Source organism: Dendropsophus ebraccatus, chromosome 1, assembly GCF_027789765.1.
Source record: "Dendropsophus ebraccatus isolate aDenEbr1 chromosome 1, aDenEbr1.pat, whole genome shotgun sequence".
Taxonomy (NCBI): Eukaryota; Metazoa; Chordata; class Amphibia; order Anura; family Hylidae; genus Dendropsophus; species Dendropsophus ebraccatus.
In genome coordinates, this window is record NC_091454.1 from 204,520,847 (window position 1) to 204,538,656 (window position 17,810).

Genomic DNA, 17,810 nt, shown 5'->3' on the forward strand with positions numbered 1-17,810 from the left:
AACGTGACAATAAAAATAATTAATTATATTTGCAAATGTCAATTAAATTATGATTTGCATTTAATTAAGGAATAAAAAATTTTTAACTTTCGTCCATGATTGGTTCTCTTTCAGGGCGTCCCACACTACTTTACTCTCTGCTGTCCCCTTGTTAAACCGAAAAAACTCTTCTATACTATCCCGTCAGTCTAGGTCAATAATATTCAACCAGGACGCGTTCAACCTGAATGGCTTACTTGGCCCCCTTCCTTTACTTTCTACCTCTATCATCAAGGGTGTATGGTCAGAGAACCCCCTATGGCCAAATTTAGCCCTCTTAACATACTCTACCATCTGCCTGTCGCCCAACACCAGATCTATTCTAGACATACATTTATGGGATTTATTCACACATGAGTATTCCTCCCTATCTCCATTTTTAATCCGCCATATATCATGCCAATTCAGTTCTGTACAGATCTTAGCCAATTGTGATTTACCCTTCCCCTTAACCCTTTCCCCCGCATAGCATCTATCTCTCTCAATATCAAATACTTCGTTGAAGTCCCCCAACCACACTTTTGGGCACTCTGCCATCTTATTGATTATTCCATCTATCATTGAAATCTATATTTACGGGTGTCTATTTTCATTGTAATTCTATACAGATGATTTTACAGCAGCCAGCTGTATCACAGACAGAACAGGCAGTCTTAGCTTAGTTTTAGGCCTTGTGGTTCACAGGAAGGACAATTCAATGTTTTTTTTTACCATATAGTTAAATTTTTATCAAGCATAAAATACAGTGAACATCTGTCCAAATTGCCATAGAAACACAATTTTTTTTTTTAATTAGGCATTAATTTTTTTGCACAAATGTTGCTTAAAAGGGAAACTATCAGCAGATTAGACAAATCTAAGCTGCTGATATGTCCCTATTGTGCATTGGGCTCTGAGAATGAAGGTATGTCTCTTACCTAAATCCTCTATTCACTTTTAATGCACATTGCAGTTTGATTCGGTGTGTATTAAGGTTGCTTGGAACACTGATGGTGGGGCTACCTACCCTAGAGTACTGATCCACTCCTACTAATGATCATCAACGGAGCGGGCTGGCTGGGGGCAGGCTGGATGTGTGCTCTCGGGGGCCTTAGCCCCCCCTCCTCCCGGGCTCCAAACAGCCATACTACAAGCCAAATGAAATTGCAAAGTGCACGGAAACTGCGCTAAGGATGAAGAAGAGACTTACCTTCATCCTTTGTGCACTGTGCGCTATAGGGGGCTATCAGCAGGTTCGATTTGTCTAACCTGCTGATAGTTTCCCTTTAAATTGAACAAGACAAATAATTTGCAAATGCTAAATTCTATTTTATGGTGCGTTCACACCTACAGGATCTGCAGCTGATTTTCTGCAGCAGATTTCAGTTAAATAACTGAACACAGCATCAGATTTGATGCTGTGTTCAGTTATTTAACTGAAATCTGCTGCAGAAAATCAGCTGCAGATCCTGTAGGTGTGAACGCACCCTTATACTCCATCATTCTCAGGGCTAAAATATACAAAAGCAATGGGGAACTTCCAACATTAAAAAGTTCCACCATCCAGTCCTTATTATGGTTCGGGTTCACCAAGAAGCAACCATCCTTGCCAAGGCTACAAGAGTTGGAAATGGTCCACTTCCTCTTGAGACTTTAAATTCCAAGTATGAAGCAGGGTCTTCAGGGTCAGTTGGCTTCTGGTTGTGGCACTGTTACTTGGTCACTGTATAGCAACCTTTATGTAGACCAATGTTGGCCTACATTACAAAAGAAAACCAAGGCAGCAGTTCTTGATCTGTCTACTGTAAGTAGAACCAATATTATAGATATCATATGGCAGGTGGGGCCCCTGGTATAGAGTTTACATTAGGGTCCATGTTATGCCACTGTTCGGTATAGAATGGGTATCAGCATGTTCTAAGCCTTTTACAAATATAATACAACTTATTGACACAGTTCAGATCATTCCAAGGTCCAGACATGGTTTCTCCACAGTGTTCAATATTGGAATGATAGTTGGGCTCATTCACTCCCCAATTGCTGTAAATGAATGAAAACAGGATATTACTTTTATTAAAATGAAAAAGGAAAGAGAAATGTAATATAGGCCAATGGATGGTTAAATACCATAAGTTCAATCAAGATTCAAGTCTATCCTAGTATATAGCGCCCATTGAATGGCGATGACCAAACGGCTGTGTAATGACCCAACGGGTGTGGACATGCTGTGTTACCTTATCGGTTTAAGTCTAAGCATCCTCTAGTTCTTAACCCTTTATCTCGCTCCAGGCATTTGTGGGTTGTTTTTGGCCCCTTCTTCAGGTCCCTGAGTAATTGGTCCGATTGACCCAGAAACACATTGGACTTTGACTTTAATAAACCAGCATGAACTCTACTATCTTGCCTTGTCATTTGTCTCAATCATTGCCCTGGTGGTTTGCTCATTGGTGGTTTAGGAGCAGGTGGAAACGCAACAAAACCAGGGTCCACCCATACCTGTTGGTGTGCACTATTCAGTATTGGGCCTGATTCAGTGAATGTTTTGTGGACATCTTCTTTAGTAGCTACCCTTATGGAGTGCTCTCTATGAATTTTATTCTGGGTGGAACTATGGAATGTCTATACTGACTTTTAGACTTTTTTTGTGCATCATGTTGACAGTGCACTAAAATAATGATAATAATGATAATAATGATAATAATAATAATGATAATAATAATAATAATAATAATAATAATAATTATAATAAATTTCCCCCATTTTTAGTAGAGAATCCCACTGTTTGTACTATGAGGCACATGGTGAGAGGTGGCCCGGCCCATGTTTGTTCACATCACCTAAGTCAGCCGGTGGTTACAACATGTGCAGGGATCCTTTTTCCATAACTCCTACACATTGGTAAACAAGAATGTGTGGAGTTATCTTAAAAATCATAGATCAGGAGATGGTGGTCCAAAAAAGTATCAGATCCTTCTCTTAAGGCCCTATTACACAAAGCGATTATCGGTTTCTGAGCGGATAGCCCGCTTGGTTGGGTGTGATGTCTACCCGCATCGGAAGAAGGCCCCATTGTAAATTTCCCTACAAGGACCTCTTTGCTCTATGAACACCTTTGGTTCATACTAAGATATTTTCATATTCTGTTCGGAAATGTAAATGACTTCCATGTAGCTTTCTCGGAGATTGCTGTATGAAGCCTCCTGCTCAGCACTTACGTGAAGGTGACTTGCGTCCCATCCAGCCACTTCCAGATGTGATTATCTACTGGGTCTCGTCTCAGTCCGATCCAGTATCTCCTTTTGTTCATAAATAAATTTTTTATAGTATCCTAGGAATAGTAACGATTACTGCTTTTAATCTTCATATAGTGGAGAATATAATTATATAATATATATTAGGAAGGATAACTGTTGGGTGTTTGCCGTTTCCTGTATACAGCTCTTACCGATTCAGTCTGGTCCTTTATCATGACAAGAACAGAGTTCACTTTGTAGCATTCATCTCGAGCCGCATCCCAGGATAATTCATCCTCAGAGACATAATAACAGGAGGAGCCAATCCCTCGCCAGCCAAAAGGGCACAATGTGCAGATACTCTCTGTGTGAATATACAGCAGTTAGCAACAATTAAAAAAATAATGGTTAGAAAAAGCTATTTCCTAGTTCATAATGAAAACAACATAAGCTAACTTGCAAACCTAGGTTCGTGTTAGGGTATGTTCACACTGAGGAATGGGCAAACAATTTCAAGCGGAATCCATGCTTAATTTTATGCGTATTCCACTTGAAATTCCACCCGTGAATTATGTACAGGGCAATGTCCCATTGTGTTCAATGAGATTTCTACTCTGTTGCTCACAGTGTAATTTACTTACAGAATATTCCGCCGGGCAGGTTAAATAGGGTGTAGTGAAGGGAGGAAAGCAGAAAAACACACAAAAGTATATTTGCAGTTCAAGAATTAAAAAATAAAAATAAAAGTGTAGATAGTTGTAGAAAGAAAGGATAGCACCCACAGCAAACTCAAAACATACAGACCTCACAAGCAGCAGATATTACTGTAAAGCACTACAGCAACAGGTTTTCAACAACAAATCCTTCCCCAACATCGCTGTGGTACTTTTTATTTCACCCATTTTTATACTGGTTTTTCCAACACCCTTTGCCCCAAACCACTGGTACCGTTGCATAGCCATGGTCTTTTTCCATGTGCATTCCCGGAGTCCAAATAGCTCCTGGTGCTGTTAATTTCAGAAAAACTATGGAGGAGATTTATCAAACGTGGTGTAAAATGAAACTGTCTCAGTTGCCCCTAGAAACCAATCAGATTCCACTTTTCATTCCTCACAGGCTCTTTGGAAAATGAAAGGTGGAATCTGATTGGTTGCTAGGGGCAACTGGGCCAGTTTCATTTTACACCATGTTTGATAAATTTCCCCCTATGTTTTAATCTAGAGAAGCAGTGTCAATGAGGCGGAGCCTAAAGCCCTAGAGCCTAGAAGATTCTTTCCACCCTCCCCTCCCCATGGATGTAGCTAATAAGTAAGGAAGCAAGAAGAAAGAGGTGCTCCTGGTCTAGGGAACTTATGCTCTTGGCCCCGCCTCATTGACACCGCTGCTCCAGTTTAAAAGATAATTTTGGTGGTGGTGGGGGTGGGCTCGATGGAGAGTGTAAGCCTACAGATTCACCTTATTTTTATATCTGTATGCAGGGTGTGAAGCTCAGTATTAAGAAAGTTACCAGCATAAAATGTTGGCCTAAATACACAAGGACCACTTAGTATTTGCCCTAATATTTATATTGCCCTCCAGTTCAGGAATGAGTAATGTTCAGCAAGACCCAATGAAAAAAAGAGCCGATAAAAACAAGATAAAAAATACAGTATTTTTGCTCAGTATTTTGCAAGCTAAACCAGGAGTGGATTGAAAACACAGAAAGGCTCTGTTGTGTTCACACAGTGTTGAAATTTAGTGGATGGCCACTATTTAATGGCAAATAACAGCCGTTATTAAATTAACGACAATTATCTGCCATTTAATGGCGGCCATTTAATCAATTTCGACAGTGTGTGAACAAAACATAGTCTTTCTGTGTTTTCAATCCACTCCTGGTTTGGGTTGCAAAATACTGAACAAAACTACTGTGTGGGAACATGGCCTTACATAGAAATACAGACTACATCCACCAACAAGAATTACCGCCATCTATGTCCGCTACTTACCCAGCGTCCTGTTTATGTGCTTTAGGTTTACCATCAGCATGTCCTGTAATTTCACTACAACATAAAACAGATGTGTACAGTACGAGAAATAGAGGCAATGCGGCACTTGCCAATTCTTCACCGTATGTTTTATTGAACCATCTTCACGGTCAGTAAAGTACAGATAGGCAACGAACGTTTCACGCTTAGTCGCGCTTCATCAAAGCCACAGATGTGTACACAGCAAGTAAGTATAGCATTTCATAGAAAAATAATACAGTGGACCCTTTACAAAGAACACCCCTGATCTAGTCCAGGTTTTTAAAATGAATTTCTAACTCCTCATATCCTATGGATGTAGCGTCATTTATAAGAGGACCACCTCCCTAGCAATCCATTCTTTACAACAATTCTTATGGTCGTCTCAAACTGGATTTACTCAATTGTTTCAGTTTACACTAAATCATCCGATTCTGTTCTTTGGATTGGTCAGCATAGTCAACCAATGAAATAGTTGGTTCTTATAACTGTTCAGTTCTGTCAATCTCCATTGTTTATCCTCATGATTTATTATTATTATTTTTTTTTTTTTAAATTCTGTACAGGTTAATTTCTTCCTATATCTTTATAGCGGTCTGTGCCCTGCTTTATTGTACAACTCTCCCCCTGAATCCCTTACATACATATGAAGTTAAATGTAAAAACCCCTGACTGTTGTAGCCACCACTAGATGGAGCCGAAGGGCTTCCTGTATACACACTGGCCTAGATTTATCAAACCTTTAAACAAAAACTGGGGCGAACTGGCCAGAGTAACCAGAGCTGTACCACAGCTGGGCTGTGATTGGTTGCTATGGGCAGTTTCTATTTTACACACTTTGATAACTCTGGGCCCCTTGCACCTAAAGGGGTATTTCCATTTAAGCATTGACTATCACAACAGTCAGACCCCACTGGTCACAAGAGCGGGAACAGGCTCCCGACCCCCGCTACAGCCCCCTATACTCACCTGATCCCGCTGGGTCCCCCTTCTGGATCCGGTCGGGTCATGGAGATATCAGCCGCTGCAGCCCGGCGCGCGCGCTGAGATATGAGTCCAACGCTCATAGAGAATGATGGAGCGCTGGACTCGCCTGTCATTCTCTATGAGCGTTGGACTCATCTCTCACTGCGCGCGCTTGGCTTCATCGGCTGAGATCTCCGTTACCCGACCGGATCCAGAAGCGGGATCAGGTGAGTATAGGGGGCTGTAGCGGGGGGTCGGGAGCCTGTCACCCCGGCACGGGGGGTGACAGGTTCCCTTTAAAGAATGAAATGCATTGTATATTTGTGGCCAGCACACCATTAAAGGGGTACTCCAGCGAAAATCTTTTTCTTTCAAATTAACTGAATTTTTAAACAGAAGTAAATTACAAATCTATAAAACTTTCTGAAATCAGTGGATTTGAAAGAAAAAGATTTTCACTGAATAACCCCTTCATTTTTTTTAGGTAGCCAAACAATTATTATTATGGAGCTCTAAACCCAGAAATGTTCAGCGACACCATGAAGAATGTATCGAAAGCAAAATTTTTGCTCACGTGAGGGGTTCTGGCAATCAGATCCCGACGATGAACATGTATGCTCCCATGCTCCATTTAGGGTATAGGCAGCCACGAGTATCTATTTTAAAGGGATTTTCAGCCCTATAAATTTGATGGTTTATCCTCAGGATAGCCTATCAATATAGGACTGGAGGGGTTCAACGCTTGCTGATCAGCTGCTACGGCCTCTGACAGGCTGAGCGGACCGCACAAGCCATGACCTAGGTCCCAGCTCAAACCAGGAAGGGGCCGGGGACTGGAGCGGCGGTACGTGGCCACCAGCACCTCCCCCACCACAGCAATTGTTAAAAAAAGTAGCTTTGCCCAGACATCTCCTTTAAATCTATGCCTATGCAGTGGAAATATATAGGGGGGAGATTTATCAAACATGGTGTAAAGTGAACCTGGCTCAGTTGCCCCTAGCAACCAATCAGATTCCACCTTTCATTTTCCAAAGAGTCTGTGAGGAATGAAAAGTGGAATCTGATTGGTTGCTAGGGGTGACTGAGCCAGTTCTACTTTACACCATGTTTGATAAATCTCCCTCAATTTGTATATATGAAGAACTTGGTGGTATAACCACTTTACCTGTATGTATAAATAATGAAATGAAGTTTAAAAAATAATTATACAGAGATATACTTACCCATTGTGTTATTGAGATCAGCCACGTCCGCCTTCAGATTGGCCCGATGCACCTTGGCCTTCATCTGGAGATCTGAGGCTGTAGGGATAGAGCATTGCTAATCATGTGATATAACTGGGCTATGATATGCTATGACCATGCTATGCAATTATTGGGATAGAAGAAGACTATGGTTTTCATATGATAGGATTATGATATCAATTAACCCCTTCAGGACTGGGCTGATTTTGGCCTTAAATGGGTTGTCCAGCGAAAATCTTTTTCTTCAACTGGTGGCAGAAAGTTATATAGATTTGTAATTTACTTCTATTAAAAAATCTCAAGTTTTCAAGTACTTATTAGCTGCTGTATGTCCTGCAGGAAGTGGTGTATTATTTAAAGTCTAACACAGTGCTCTCTGCTGCCACCTCTGTCCGAAACAGGAACTCTCCTGAGCAGTAGCAAATTCACATAGAAAACCTCTCGTGTTTCTGTCTCGGCCAGAGGTGGCAGCAGAGAGCACTGTGTCAGACTGAAAATAAAACAACTTTTTCTGCAGGATATACAGCAGCTGATAAGCACTGGAAAACTTGGGATTTTTTAATAGAAGTAAATTACAAATGTAATTTAGCGGGACACCAGTCTCACTTTGTGCGGTTACATCTCTGTGATGCTATAACTTATCCAAGCGATTCTGAGATTCAGTTTTCATGTGAAATATTGTACTTTAGGATTGTGGTAAATTTTGGGCCAATATCCGTCCAATTTTTTTGTGAAATATGTCAATTTTTCATGGAAAAAAAATGAGAAGATTAGTATTTTTTCCTACTTCGGCTGATTATCAATAACTTACTTCAAAGATTTAAGAGTTTTAATAGGGACAAATATGCTGATTCTATCAATTGTGAAGACAGCCTAAAGGGGTGTGAATACTTTTTCAACCATTCTAGACAATGATAATAGAGAAAACATTTTCATTAAAACTTTCCCATTTTTTTTAAAGCTTATATACAAACTGATATGTCTGCGAGAACATCTCATAAGAAAATGACATGGCCCTTTTAAATTGTGGCCTGCTTGTGAAATTTCATCTATATCTTCTGTGTATTTCCTTTGTAATAACAGCAGGTGGCAGCAGAGAACTGGTGAGAAGTATGAGAGTTTGATCACAGAGCTTCAGTGAATATACTGTATGTTTTTCTATCATTCTTTTCTGATACGGAGTGACCAAGAGTCCTTGCCGTCTGACATGGGTCTGGGCCTGTTTATTCCTTCCCCAATCTTTAGATATAGCTGGGAGAAGCGTGTACATGTATGCTTCATTTCATGGGGTGATGATGACGCCAAGTAATTTAGCAGAAACCACTTTACATAAATAGATCTGGCTGCCTCTATATTGGGATAATGAAAGGTTACAAAATACAGATGATATTACCAGTTTGCTCTAAGTCGGTCACTTTTGCTGAGACAGTGATGTCTGTAAATGGAAAAAAGAAAAAATATCTTAAAAAAAAGAGTTAAACAAACTCACGCATTATTTTAACCCTTTGAGGACCAAGTCCAAAACGACCCATTTTGATCTTTGCGCTTTCGTTTTTCCCTCCTCCCCTTCTAAGAGCTCTAGCACTTTCAGTTTTCTATCTACAGGGCCATGTAAGGGCTTATTTGTTACAGGAATAGTTGTACTTTGTAATGGCGTCTTTCATTTTACCATAACATGTATAATGGAATCCCAAATATATTATTTATGAAGATATAAATAGGTGAAATCGTAAAAAAAGAATGCAATATGGTAAAGTTTGGGGGGTTCCTGTGTCTACGTAATGCACTATATGGTAACAGCGACATGATACCATTATTCTATCGGTCAGTCTGAACACAACCATATAAAATGGGACTATTGTGACGCTTATAACGGTTTTATTTTTTCACCTATGAGGCTGTATGGGGTGTCATTTTTTCCGCCATGATCTCTAGTTTTTATTAATACCATATTTGTGAAGATCGGATGTTTTGGTCACTTTTTATAAATTTTTTTTATATATAATGTAACATAAAATCGGTAATCCGCGCACTTTTTTCCCTCTTTTCTTGTACGCCGTTCGCAATGACGCTTGTTATATTTTAATAGATCGGACAATTATGCACGCTACGGTATATTATATGTTTATTTATATAATGGGAAAGGGGGGTGATTTAAACTTTTATTGGGGGAGGGGTTTTGGGGTTGTGTGTTAGTGATTTTAACTTTTTTTTTAGACATTTTAAGTCCCTTTGGGGGACTTGTACATACACTACTTTGATTTTATACACTGATCATTGCTATGCCATAGGCATAGCATTGATCAGTGTAATCGGCGCTCTGCTCATTGAGCCTGCCTGTGCAGGCTCAGTGACCAGAGCGCCGATCAGACCGCACGGAGGAAGGTGAGAGACCTTCGGTTGTCCGTTTTAATGATCACACTGCGGGGGTCCCAATCGGTAAGTGACGGGACTCCCCCTGTCACTTACACTTAAAACCCACGGCCGCGCCGCGATCACAGTGTTTAAGGAGTTATTGTCACGCTGCAGCGTGTCATTAATGGTGAGGTGCCAGCTGCTTATTGCAGCCTGCCCCCACCTGCTATGAAGAGCGCTCCGCTCTGTGGCGCGCTTCATAGCTCAGGACGTACCGGTACGTCCAGTGTCATCTGGGCACAGACTTCCAGGGCGCACTGGTACGTTCAAAGGAGAAGTCCAGCAAATTTTTTTATTAAAGTATTGTATTGCCCCCCAAAAGTTATACAAATCACCAAAATACACTTATTACAGGAAATGCTTATAAAGTGCTTTTTTCCCTGCACTTACTACTGCATCAAGGCTTCACTTCCTGGATAACATGGTGATGTCACTTCCTGGATAACATGGTGATGTCACTTCCTGGATAATATAGTGATGTCACTTCCTGGATAACATGGTGATGTCACTTCCTGGATAACATGGTGATGTCACTTCCTGGATAACATGGTGATGTCACTTCCTGGACAGCATGGTGATGTCACGACCCGACTCCCAGAGCTGTGCGGGCTGTGGCTGCTGGAGAGGATGATGGCAGGGGGACACTGAGGGACACAGGGCACTGGAGGGACACAGAGCATCCCCCTGCCATCATCCTCTCCAGCAGCCACAGCCCGCACAGCTCTGGGAGTCGGGTTGTGACATCACCATGTTATCCAGGAAGTGACATCACCATGTTATCCAGGAAGTGACATCACCATGTTATCCAGAAAATGACATCACCATGTTATCCAGGAAGTGACATCACCATGTTATCCTGGAAGTGAAGCCTTGATGCAGTAGTAAGTGCAGGGAAAAAAGCACTTTATAAGCATTTCCTATAATAAGTGTATATTGGGGATTTGTATAACATTTCATGGGCAATACAATACATAAATAAAAATTTTCGTCTGGCTTCTCCTTTAACATATATAGGTTAATAATTTAACTGGATATTGTGTTAGGCTCAGTTCACACTGCATTTTTGCAAACTGTTCTATTTATTCATTTTATGCGGAAAAACGGATCAAAACGCATCCTTTTTTTAGCGTACCATGTTAAAGGGATACTAAATTGTCTAAATTGGAATTTTCTCTGTTCCTGGACAAGCTGTTCCTAGCAATTTGATATGTACAGGGTAAATATTTCCTTAGTGTTTACTCACAGCGTAAGAATATGAAGCCAGTGATGCCAGCTAAGGCGATGAAGATGATGACGGTCAGTCCTATCAGCACCACCATCTTTGATCTTCCAGATCTCGGCTGATTACGATTTGGCATTACTAAAACACAAAGAATGGGCTGTATGTATTATAAGGACCTTCCAGGGATTATATCAATATATCATATACTGTGTTAAATTACCTTCTAAGTCTGGGAATGTATTTTTATCTGATGTATAAGAAAAGAAATGAGAAACAATTAATGGTTAATAATAATCTGTCATTTAAGTTGCCATACATACAATTTTAAGTCTCTCTCCTACTGTATTTATTATCTACAGTGGTGCCTTGGATTACGAGCATAATTCGTTCCAGGACCGCGCTTGTAATCCAAATCCACTCTTAAACCAAAGCAAATTTTCCCATGTGAAATCATAGAAATGCAGACAATTGGTTCCACACCCCAAAAATAATGATTTATTATTCTGAATAACATGTAGAACAGATGAAACAATGAGAAACAGCAGAATATGTGATATTATAAGTTACTGTACAGTATAACAATCAGCATGTGGAGTATAATGTATAGTAAGTGCATAAACCTGAAAACACAGCAGCAGTTTGTAGATACAGGATGGAGCTGCACATACGCATAATGCAGGAGCGTAGTACAACAGGCTAGAATAGAGAGGCAGGGCTGCTGTCAGAGGTCTGTGTGGTCACATGACTGCAATGGGGAAGGGTGTGTGTTTAGCATGGACCAATCAGGAAGGAATGAGCAGGGCAGATGTGAGCACAGTATAGCAGCACTCTCTGTCCAGGGAGAGAAGGGTTACAGCTATGGAGAGATTACCTCCACAGTCCTGTCCCCTGATCCAATCCCCAGCCTGAAGTGGATCTGGTATGATTTGGAAGGTGAGGGAGACTTCCTGGGTCAGAGTACAGGGCTGTAGACCCCGCTATGCAGACCATGCCCCTCCTCCACTCCCCCTCCCACTCAGTACAGGGAGCTCTTAAACCAAAGCAATGCTCTTAAACCAAGTCACAATTTTGAAAAACTGTGAGCTCTTCTTGCAAAACGCTCTTAATCCAAGTTACTCTTAAACCGAGGTACCACTCTATCTATCTATCTATCTATCTATCTATCTATCTATCTATCTATCTATCTTTCTATCCATCAATTATCCAGTAGGAAGGTGGATAAGAACAAGATGAAGCAGGTGATATAGAAAGTTGTGAAAAAGAAGGATCTGAGGCAAAATAATGGAGGTAAAGTAGATGAATAAAAAGGTGAATGAGAAAGAGAAGAAGAAAGATGTGTATAAGATGGTAAAATAGTAGTTATAGGGAACCAATCACGAAAAAAACGTCCATAAAGCTAAGGAAACGTGCTGGTACATCAGCCAGCACGCTTCCCAAACATCCCCCTGTACCCCCCGTGATCCCCTCTATTAGTCAGTATTCGTACTTTGATTAAGTCCCGCGCTGTATGTAAATCTCCGCCAAGTAGTCACTGTGGGCGGATTTAGTCATTGTCCTGGGCGGCAGAAAGCGCTGTAATCACGCCCACAGGCAGGGTTGTATTTACAGCTGCTGCTGCCCTAGGTACTAAACCTGAAGACGCCCCATCCACACGCACCTATTGGCGATACCAGACCTGACAAATACCACCATACCCCCACCCCCCTGGAAAAAAACACCAGATTTACTGGCAAGTCTGAACGGGAGGAGGGAAACTAAAAAAATAAAAACAAAAAAATAGTTTTTTCTGTCCCCCTGCTCCCTGGTGCTGCCCCCCTGCAAGGTGCTGCCCTAGGCACCGGACCACGGGTGCCTAGTGGTAAATACGGCCCTGCCCACAGGGGACGTGATTGAAAGTCGTGCATTCCACTTACGTCAGCCGGGGCTTGCGTTCCACGTTGGCGGCGCGTCGACGTCTTCAGGACGCTACACATGCGCAGTACGGAGGGAGACGAGGCCGACGTACTGCGCATGCGCGGCGTCCTGAAAACGTCAGCGCACCGCCGACGTGGAACGCAGGCCCCAGCTGACGTAAGTGGAACGCACGACTATCAATCACGCCCCCTGTGGGCGTGATTACAGCACTTCCTGCCGCCCAGGACCATGACTAAATCTGCCCACCGTGACTACTTGGCGGAGATTTACATACAGCGCGGGACTTAATCAAAGTACGAATACTGACTAATAGAGGGGATCACGGGGGGTACAGGGGGATGTTTGGGAAGCGTGCTGGCTGATGTACCAGCACGTTTCCTTAGCTTTATGGCCGTTTTTTTCGTGATTGGTTCCCTTTAAGGATATGGTAACTGAAGGTCAAAGAGAAAGAGGAGAAGAGGGTGAGAAGGGGGTGAAAGAGGAGAAGAGATTGAAGAGGAAGAATTGGAAGAGATAGAGGAAAATGTGAAGAAGGAGAGGAATGAATGGGAAATAAAGTAGAACAAGGTGAAGAGAGAAGTGAAAGGGAATGAGAAGAAGGTGAAGAAGATGAAGGTAAATGAGCAGGAGGTGGGAAGAAGATGAAGAAAAATATATAGAAGGAGTAGAAGAATGGGAAGGAGGTAAAGAATAATTGGATAATGATAGTGAATGATAGGGAAGGGAGAGAAGGTGAAGATGGGAGACACAGGAAAGAAAGGAATTAAAGAAGAAAATGATACAAGGGAATGAGGAGGTGAAAGTGAATAACGAGAGGGGGGATGATGAAGGTGAAGAAAGAGGAGAAAAGAGAAACATGAAGTGAAGAAGTGAGAGGAGAAAGGAATGAAAAAGAACATGAAAGAGGAGAATAAATATACACTAAACAACAAGAAGGTTAGAGAGAGAATGGTAACGATTTAAAATAAGGTGAATGGGAAGAAGGTGAAGAAAGTAAATGAGAGGAGGTGAAGGTGATAAAGGAGGAGGAGGAGCAATAGAGAAAGGAGAATGAAAGCCTACTGTAACAATGCTACATATCTATCAGGTCTGGTTGCTGTATTTTAGACTATTGACACCAAATCACATTACCTGAGATATCTGAAAATGCTGCATTAACTGCTCCAGAGGAAAAATCAAGACCTGACAACAAGAGAAAATAACACATTTAAACTGATTTCTTTATTTCTCTTTGTCTTATTCTAGCCTGCCAATATGTAGCAGAACTAGACTGCATTTTACTCATGTATAACTTACTTATGTATCACAGAATGTGAAGGGTATATCACCTAGCTGTATGTGCCTCTATTACTGTATGTGCCTCTAATACTGTGTGTGCCTCTAATACTGTATGTGCCTCTAATACTGTATGTGCCTCTAATACTGTATGAGCCTCTAATACTGTATGTGCCTCTAATACTGTGTGTGCCTCTAAAACTGTATGTGCCTCTAATACTGTATGTGCCTCTAATACTGTGTGTGCCTCTAATACTGTATGTGCTTCTAATACTGTATGAGCCTCTAATACTGTGTGTGCCTCTAATACTGTATGTGCCTCTATTACTGTGTGTGCCTCTAATACTGTATGTGCTTCTAATACTGTATGAGCCTCTAATACTCTATGTGCCCTTTGTAATGTACTGTACAGGAGGCTGAAACATGGCTCCTATTTCAGAATTTCAGTCTCAATTGTCCTGTGCTGTAAAATGCTATTATGGCAATCTGTTCATCAGCAAAACATCAGTATGATGGATACCCATACTTATCAGCTGCTGTATATCCTGCATGAACTGGTGTATTCTTTCAAGCCTGACACAGTGCTCACTGCTGCCACCTCTGTCCATGTCAGGGACTGTCCAGAGCAGTAACAAATCCCCATAGGAAACCACTCCTGCTCTGGACAGTTCCTGACATGGACAGAGGTGGCACCAGAGAGCACTGTGTCAGGCTGAAAATAAAACATTTCCCGCATGACATAAAGCAGCTGATAAGTATAGGAAGTCTTGATATTTAAAAAGGACCTGTCACCCCCCATGCTGGAGTGACAGGCTCCCGACCCCTAGCTAGATCCCCTTATACAGACCTCATCTGGCCGAGTCCCGCTCCCAGAGCTGGTCCCGGGACGGAGATATCCCGGTCAGAAGTCGGGACGGCTCCATAATGGGGGCTATCTCACTGGGCCTCCCTGAAGCTGAAGGCCCCAGTGGTAGCCCAGATTGCCCTCATTATAATATGCCTATAATCTATTATACTCACCTATAGGTGGTGGCTGAAAGCCTGGAGTTTCTCTTGGATTTATTCCTATGGATACATAAAATGAAAATAAATATGAATGATGCAGCTTAACAGAAGACATATCATGCATCTTGTCATCTCCTATGGGTACATATATATATATATATATATATATATATATATATATATATATATATCTTACCAATTTGTGAGTTATACAGTTAATCCTACTTTATTTGTTGGATTTTGGTCTAAATGGTGATCCCCATAATGAATGAGTACACACATCTTGAATTGGTTGGGGTCCCAGTGTTCTGGGATAACTAATGGGGACGACTTGAAATGAGAATACTAAAAATTGAATAGAAGGAGAAATTTAAAACAAGACCATTCTGAAGAAAGATATAAAAGCTAGGAGTAAGTAACACAGGACTTACCCTTCTGGGGTGTTGTCCACACAGAGGGAGGTTGTTTTGCAGGTTTTTCCATACCTAAAGTTCAGATAACATATGTTACTTCTCACTGGAGAATTGTATTGGATTATAATAGAAATCATATCTAACCAATAAGTTATAAATTCACTTTTATTTTCCAAATAAAAGTGTGTGTGTGGGGGGGGGGGGGGGTGGTGGTGGAAGGGGGGGGTGGACCTTTCTGACCTGTGAATTCAGTGTTTTATGTGCCAAGACAGTCTCCAAACTGCAAAACTGCTTGTCTCCTCCTCCTGCTTACTCATCCCCCCTTTCCCCCTCCCCCCTTTATAGTTTTCATGTAGCACAAAAATAGTATGGTAAAATGTTAATGTACAGGAATCGGTCGTAATTGTCTATTCAGATTAAGGAAAAGTTCTAGGTGCTCTGCTATTAAATGTTGGAATGAAAATATAGTGTATTTCACAAAGAGCACGTTACCTATAGATAATCAATAGATAAGTAAAAGAGCTGAGTTTGTCAGTGAATATACATTACATTTCAAAGCAAAGTCATCTTTGATCGCATTCTTCATCTTCCTATTCGCCCTGGAGGGCAAAGCTGGTGTTGGGTCACAAGGATTGGCGTTCTCATAATCATCATCATCGTCATCGTCTTGACTGAGAGAGCAGACTGGACATAGAGATATAGGTGATATGAACTTAGTGATGGGATGCGCAGCTGCAATCTACACGGAAGCCATAATTCATATGGGAAAATGAAACACTATCTACTACCCACTGCAAAGTAAACCAAAGATACTTCCTGAAGCCACTTTGGCTAAAGGACATATTACACTGGATGATTATAGGCCAAAATAGGTTATTATCCCCACATGTAGTAGGACCAGTGATCAGAAGACGAAAGATCGAAGGGGAGATTTATCAAATTTGTGTAAAGTAGAATTGGCTCAGTTGCCCCTAGCAACCAATCAGATTCCACTTTTCATTCCTCACAGATTCTTTGAAAAATGAAAGGTGGAATCTGATTGGTTGCTAGGGGCAACTGGGCCAATTCTACTTTACACCGGTTTGATAAATGTCCTCCCAAATGTTCATTTGTCGGCTAATCATTCGATTACGATTAGAGATGAGCAAACCTCGAGCATGCTCGAATCTATCCAAACCCGAACTTTCGGCATTTGATTAGCTGGGGCTGCTGAAGTTAGATAAAGCCCTAAGGCTATGTGGAAAACATGGATACAGCCAATGACTATATCCATGTTTTCCACATAGCCTTAGAGCTTTATCCAAGTTCAGCAGCCACCGCTAATCAAATGCCGAACGTTCGGGTTCGGATCGACTCGAAGCCGAACGCGGTTCGCTCATCTCTACTTACGATGTAAAAAGAATATTCTGCTGTCAGATGCACATTCACCGATGTAATAGGGGGTGTGCGGCCAACAACTACTTAAAGCAAAGAGCCACATGAACAATCTAGCAATTATTCATATATTCCTGGCCACAGGATAATTAAAGGGGTTATCCAGCGCTACAAAAACATGGCCACTTTTGTCCCACTCCTGTCTCCAGTTCAGGTTTGGTTTGCAATTAAGCTCCATTTACTTCAATGGAAGTAAAGAGTTTCAAACCCCACCCAATCTGGAGACAAGAGTGGTGCAAAAGTGGCCATGTTTTTGTGGCACCAACCTACAGTAGGAGAGAAGTGCTCGTTTAAAGTGCCGTTTTGGCCATGTAATAGAACTGGACTCCAACCTTGTTCACATGGGGCTTGGTAGGTGCAGTGGGGCTGGTCTGGGCTACTGACTGGAGGATTTTCCTGGATTGTGTTCCTTATATCAATAGCAAATCTTAGGAGGAAAAGTGACTTGCGGCTAAATATTATAGTTTACTGATTATATGTGAAATCTGGATGTCATGACACTTGACCCTCTACTAGTTTTGTCAATAAAAACTGATGCATATTATAAAGAAAACCATAAAAGAAAAAAAAATTCCAAGTTTCTCTGAGAAGCTTTAGGGATTGGGAATTCTTCACACTAAATTCTTGAAGGAGTTTTAGACTTCAGTACTCCTGGAGTATTCTTT

At 41.4% G+C, this 17,810-nt stretch overlaps 2 protein-coding genes across 2 annotated transcripts; one reads left to right on the top strand and one right to left on the bottom strand.

Annotated features, from left to right (window-relative positions):
• Positions 1-1,513: 1,513 nt before the first annotated feature.
• LOC138784131 (C-type lectin domain family 17, member A-like) lies at positions 1,514-17,191 on the bottom strand. Its single transcript, XM_069959645.1, has 13 exons — positions 17,101-17,191; positions 16,261-16,395; positions 15,730-15,783; positions 15,314-15,358; positions 14,150-14,200; positions 11,325-11,351; positions 11,126-11,242; positions 8,861-8,902; positions 7,447-7,524; positions 5,240-5,293; positions 3,464-3,615; positions 3,234-3,346; positions 1,514-2,058 (listed from the first exon to the last, which is right to left on the bottom strand). The coding sequence occupies exons 1-13, from the start codon at positions 17,189-17,191 to the stop codon at positions 1,926-1,928; spliced, it is 1,092 nt and encodes a 363-aa protein (XP_069815746.1). The 3' UTR covers positions 1,514-1,925.
• Positions 17,192-17,263: 72 nt separating this feature from the next.
• On the top strand, positions 17,264-17,577 carry LOC138784134 (cytochrome b-c1 complex subunit 10-like). The gene is made up of 2 exons (XM_069959649.1): positions 17,264-17,299; positions 17,464-17,577. The coding sequence occupies exons 1-2, from the start codon at positions 17,264-17,266 to the stop codon at positions 17,575-17,577; spliced, it is 150 nt and encodes a 49-aa protein (XP_069815750.1).
• The last annotated feature ends 233 nt before the right edge of the window (positions 17,578-17,810 follow it).

What these genes read in the sequence shown, in the direction of transcription:
- LOC138784131 (XM_069959645.1), bottom strand. Translation starts at nt 17,191, where the DNA reads ATGTGGCTCTTTGCTTTAAGTAGTTGTTGGCCGCACACCCCCTATTAC. An exon ending in CAGAATATTCTTTTTACATC is followed by an intron (nt 16,396 to 17,100) that starts GTAAGTAGAGAT and finishes CTCTATGTCCAG; the next exon opens with TCTGCTCTCTCAGTCAAGAC. An exon ending in GTGGACAACACCCCAGAAGG is followed by an intron (nt 15,359 to 15,729) that starts GTAAGTCCTGTG and finishes ATGTATCCATAG; the next exon opens with GAATAAATCCAAGAGAAACT.
- LOC138784134 (XM_069959649.1), top strand. Translation starts at nt 17,264, where the DNA reads ATGGCCACTTTTGTCCCACTCCTGTCTCCAGTTCAG. An exon ending in CACTCCTGTCTCCAGTTCAG is followed by an intron (nt 17,300 to 17,463) that starts GTTTGGTTTGCA and finishes GCCATGTAATAG; the next exon opens with AACTGGACTCCAACCTTGTT.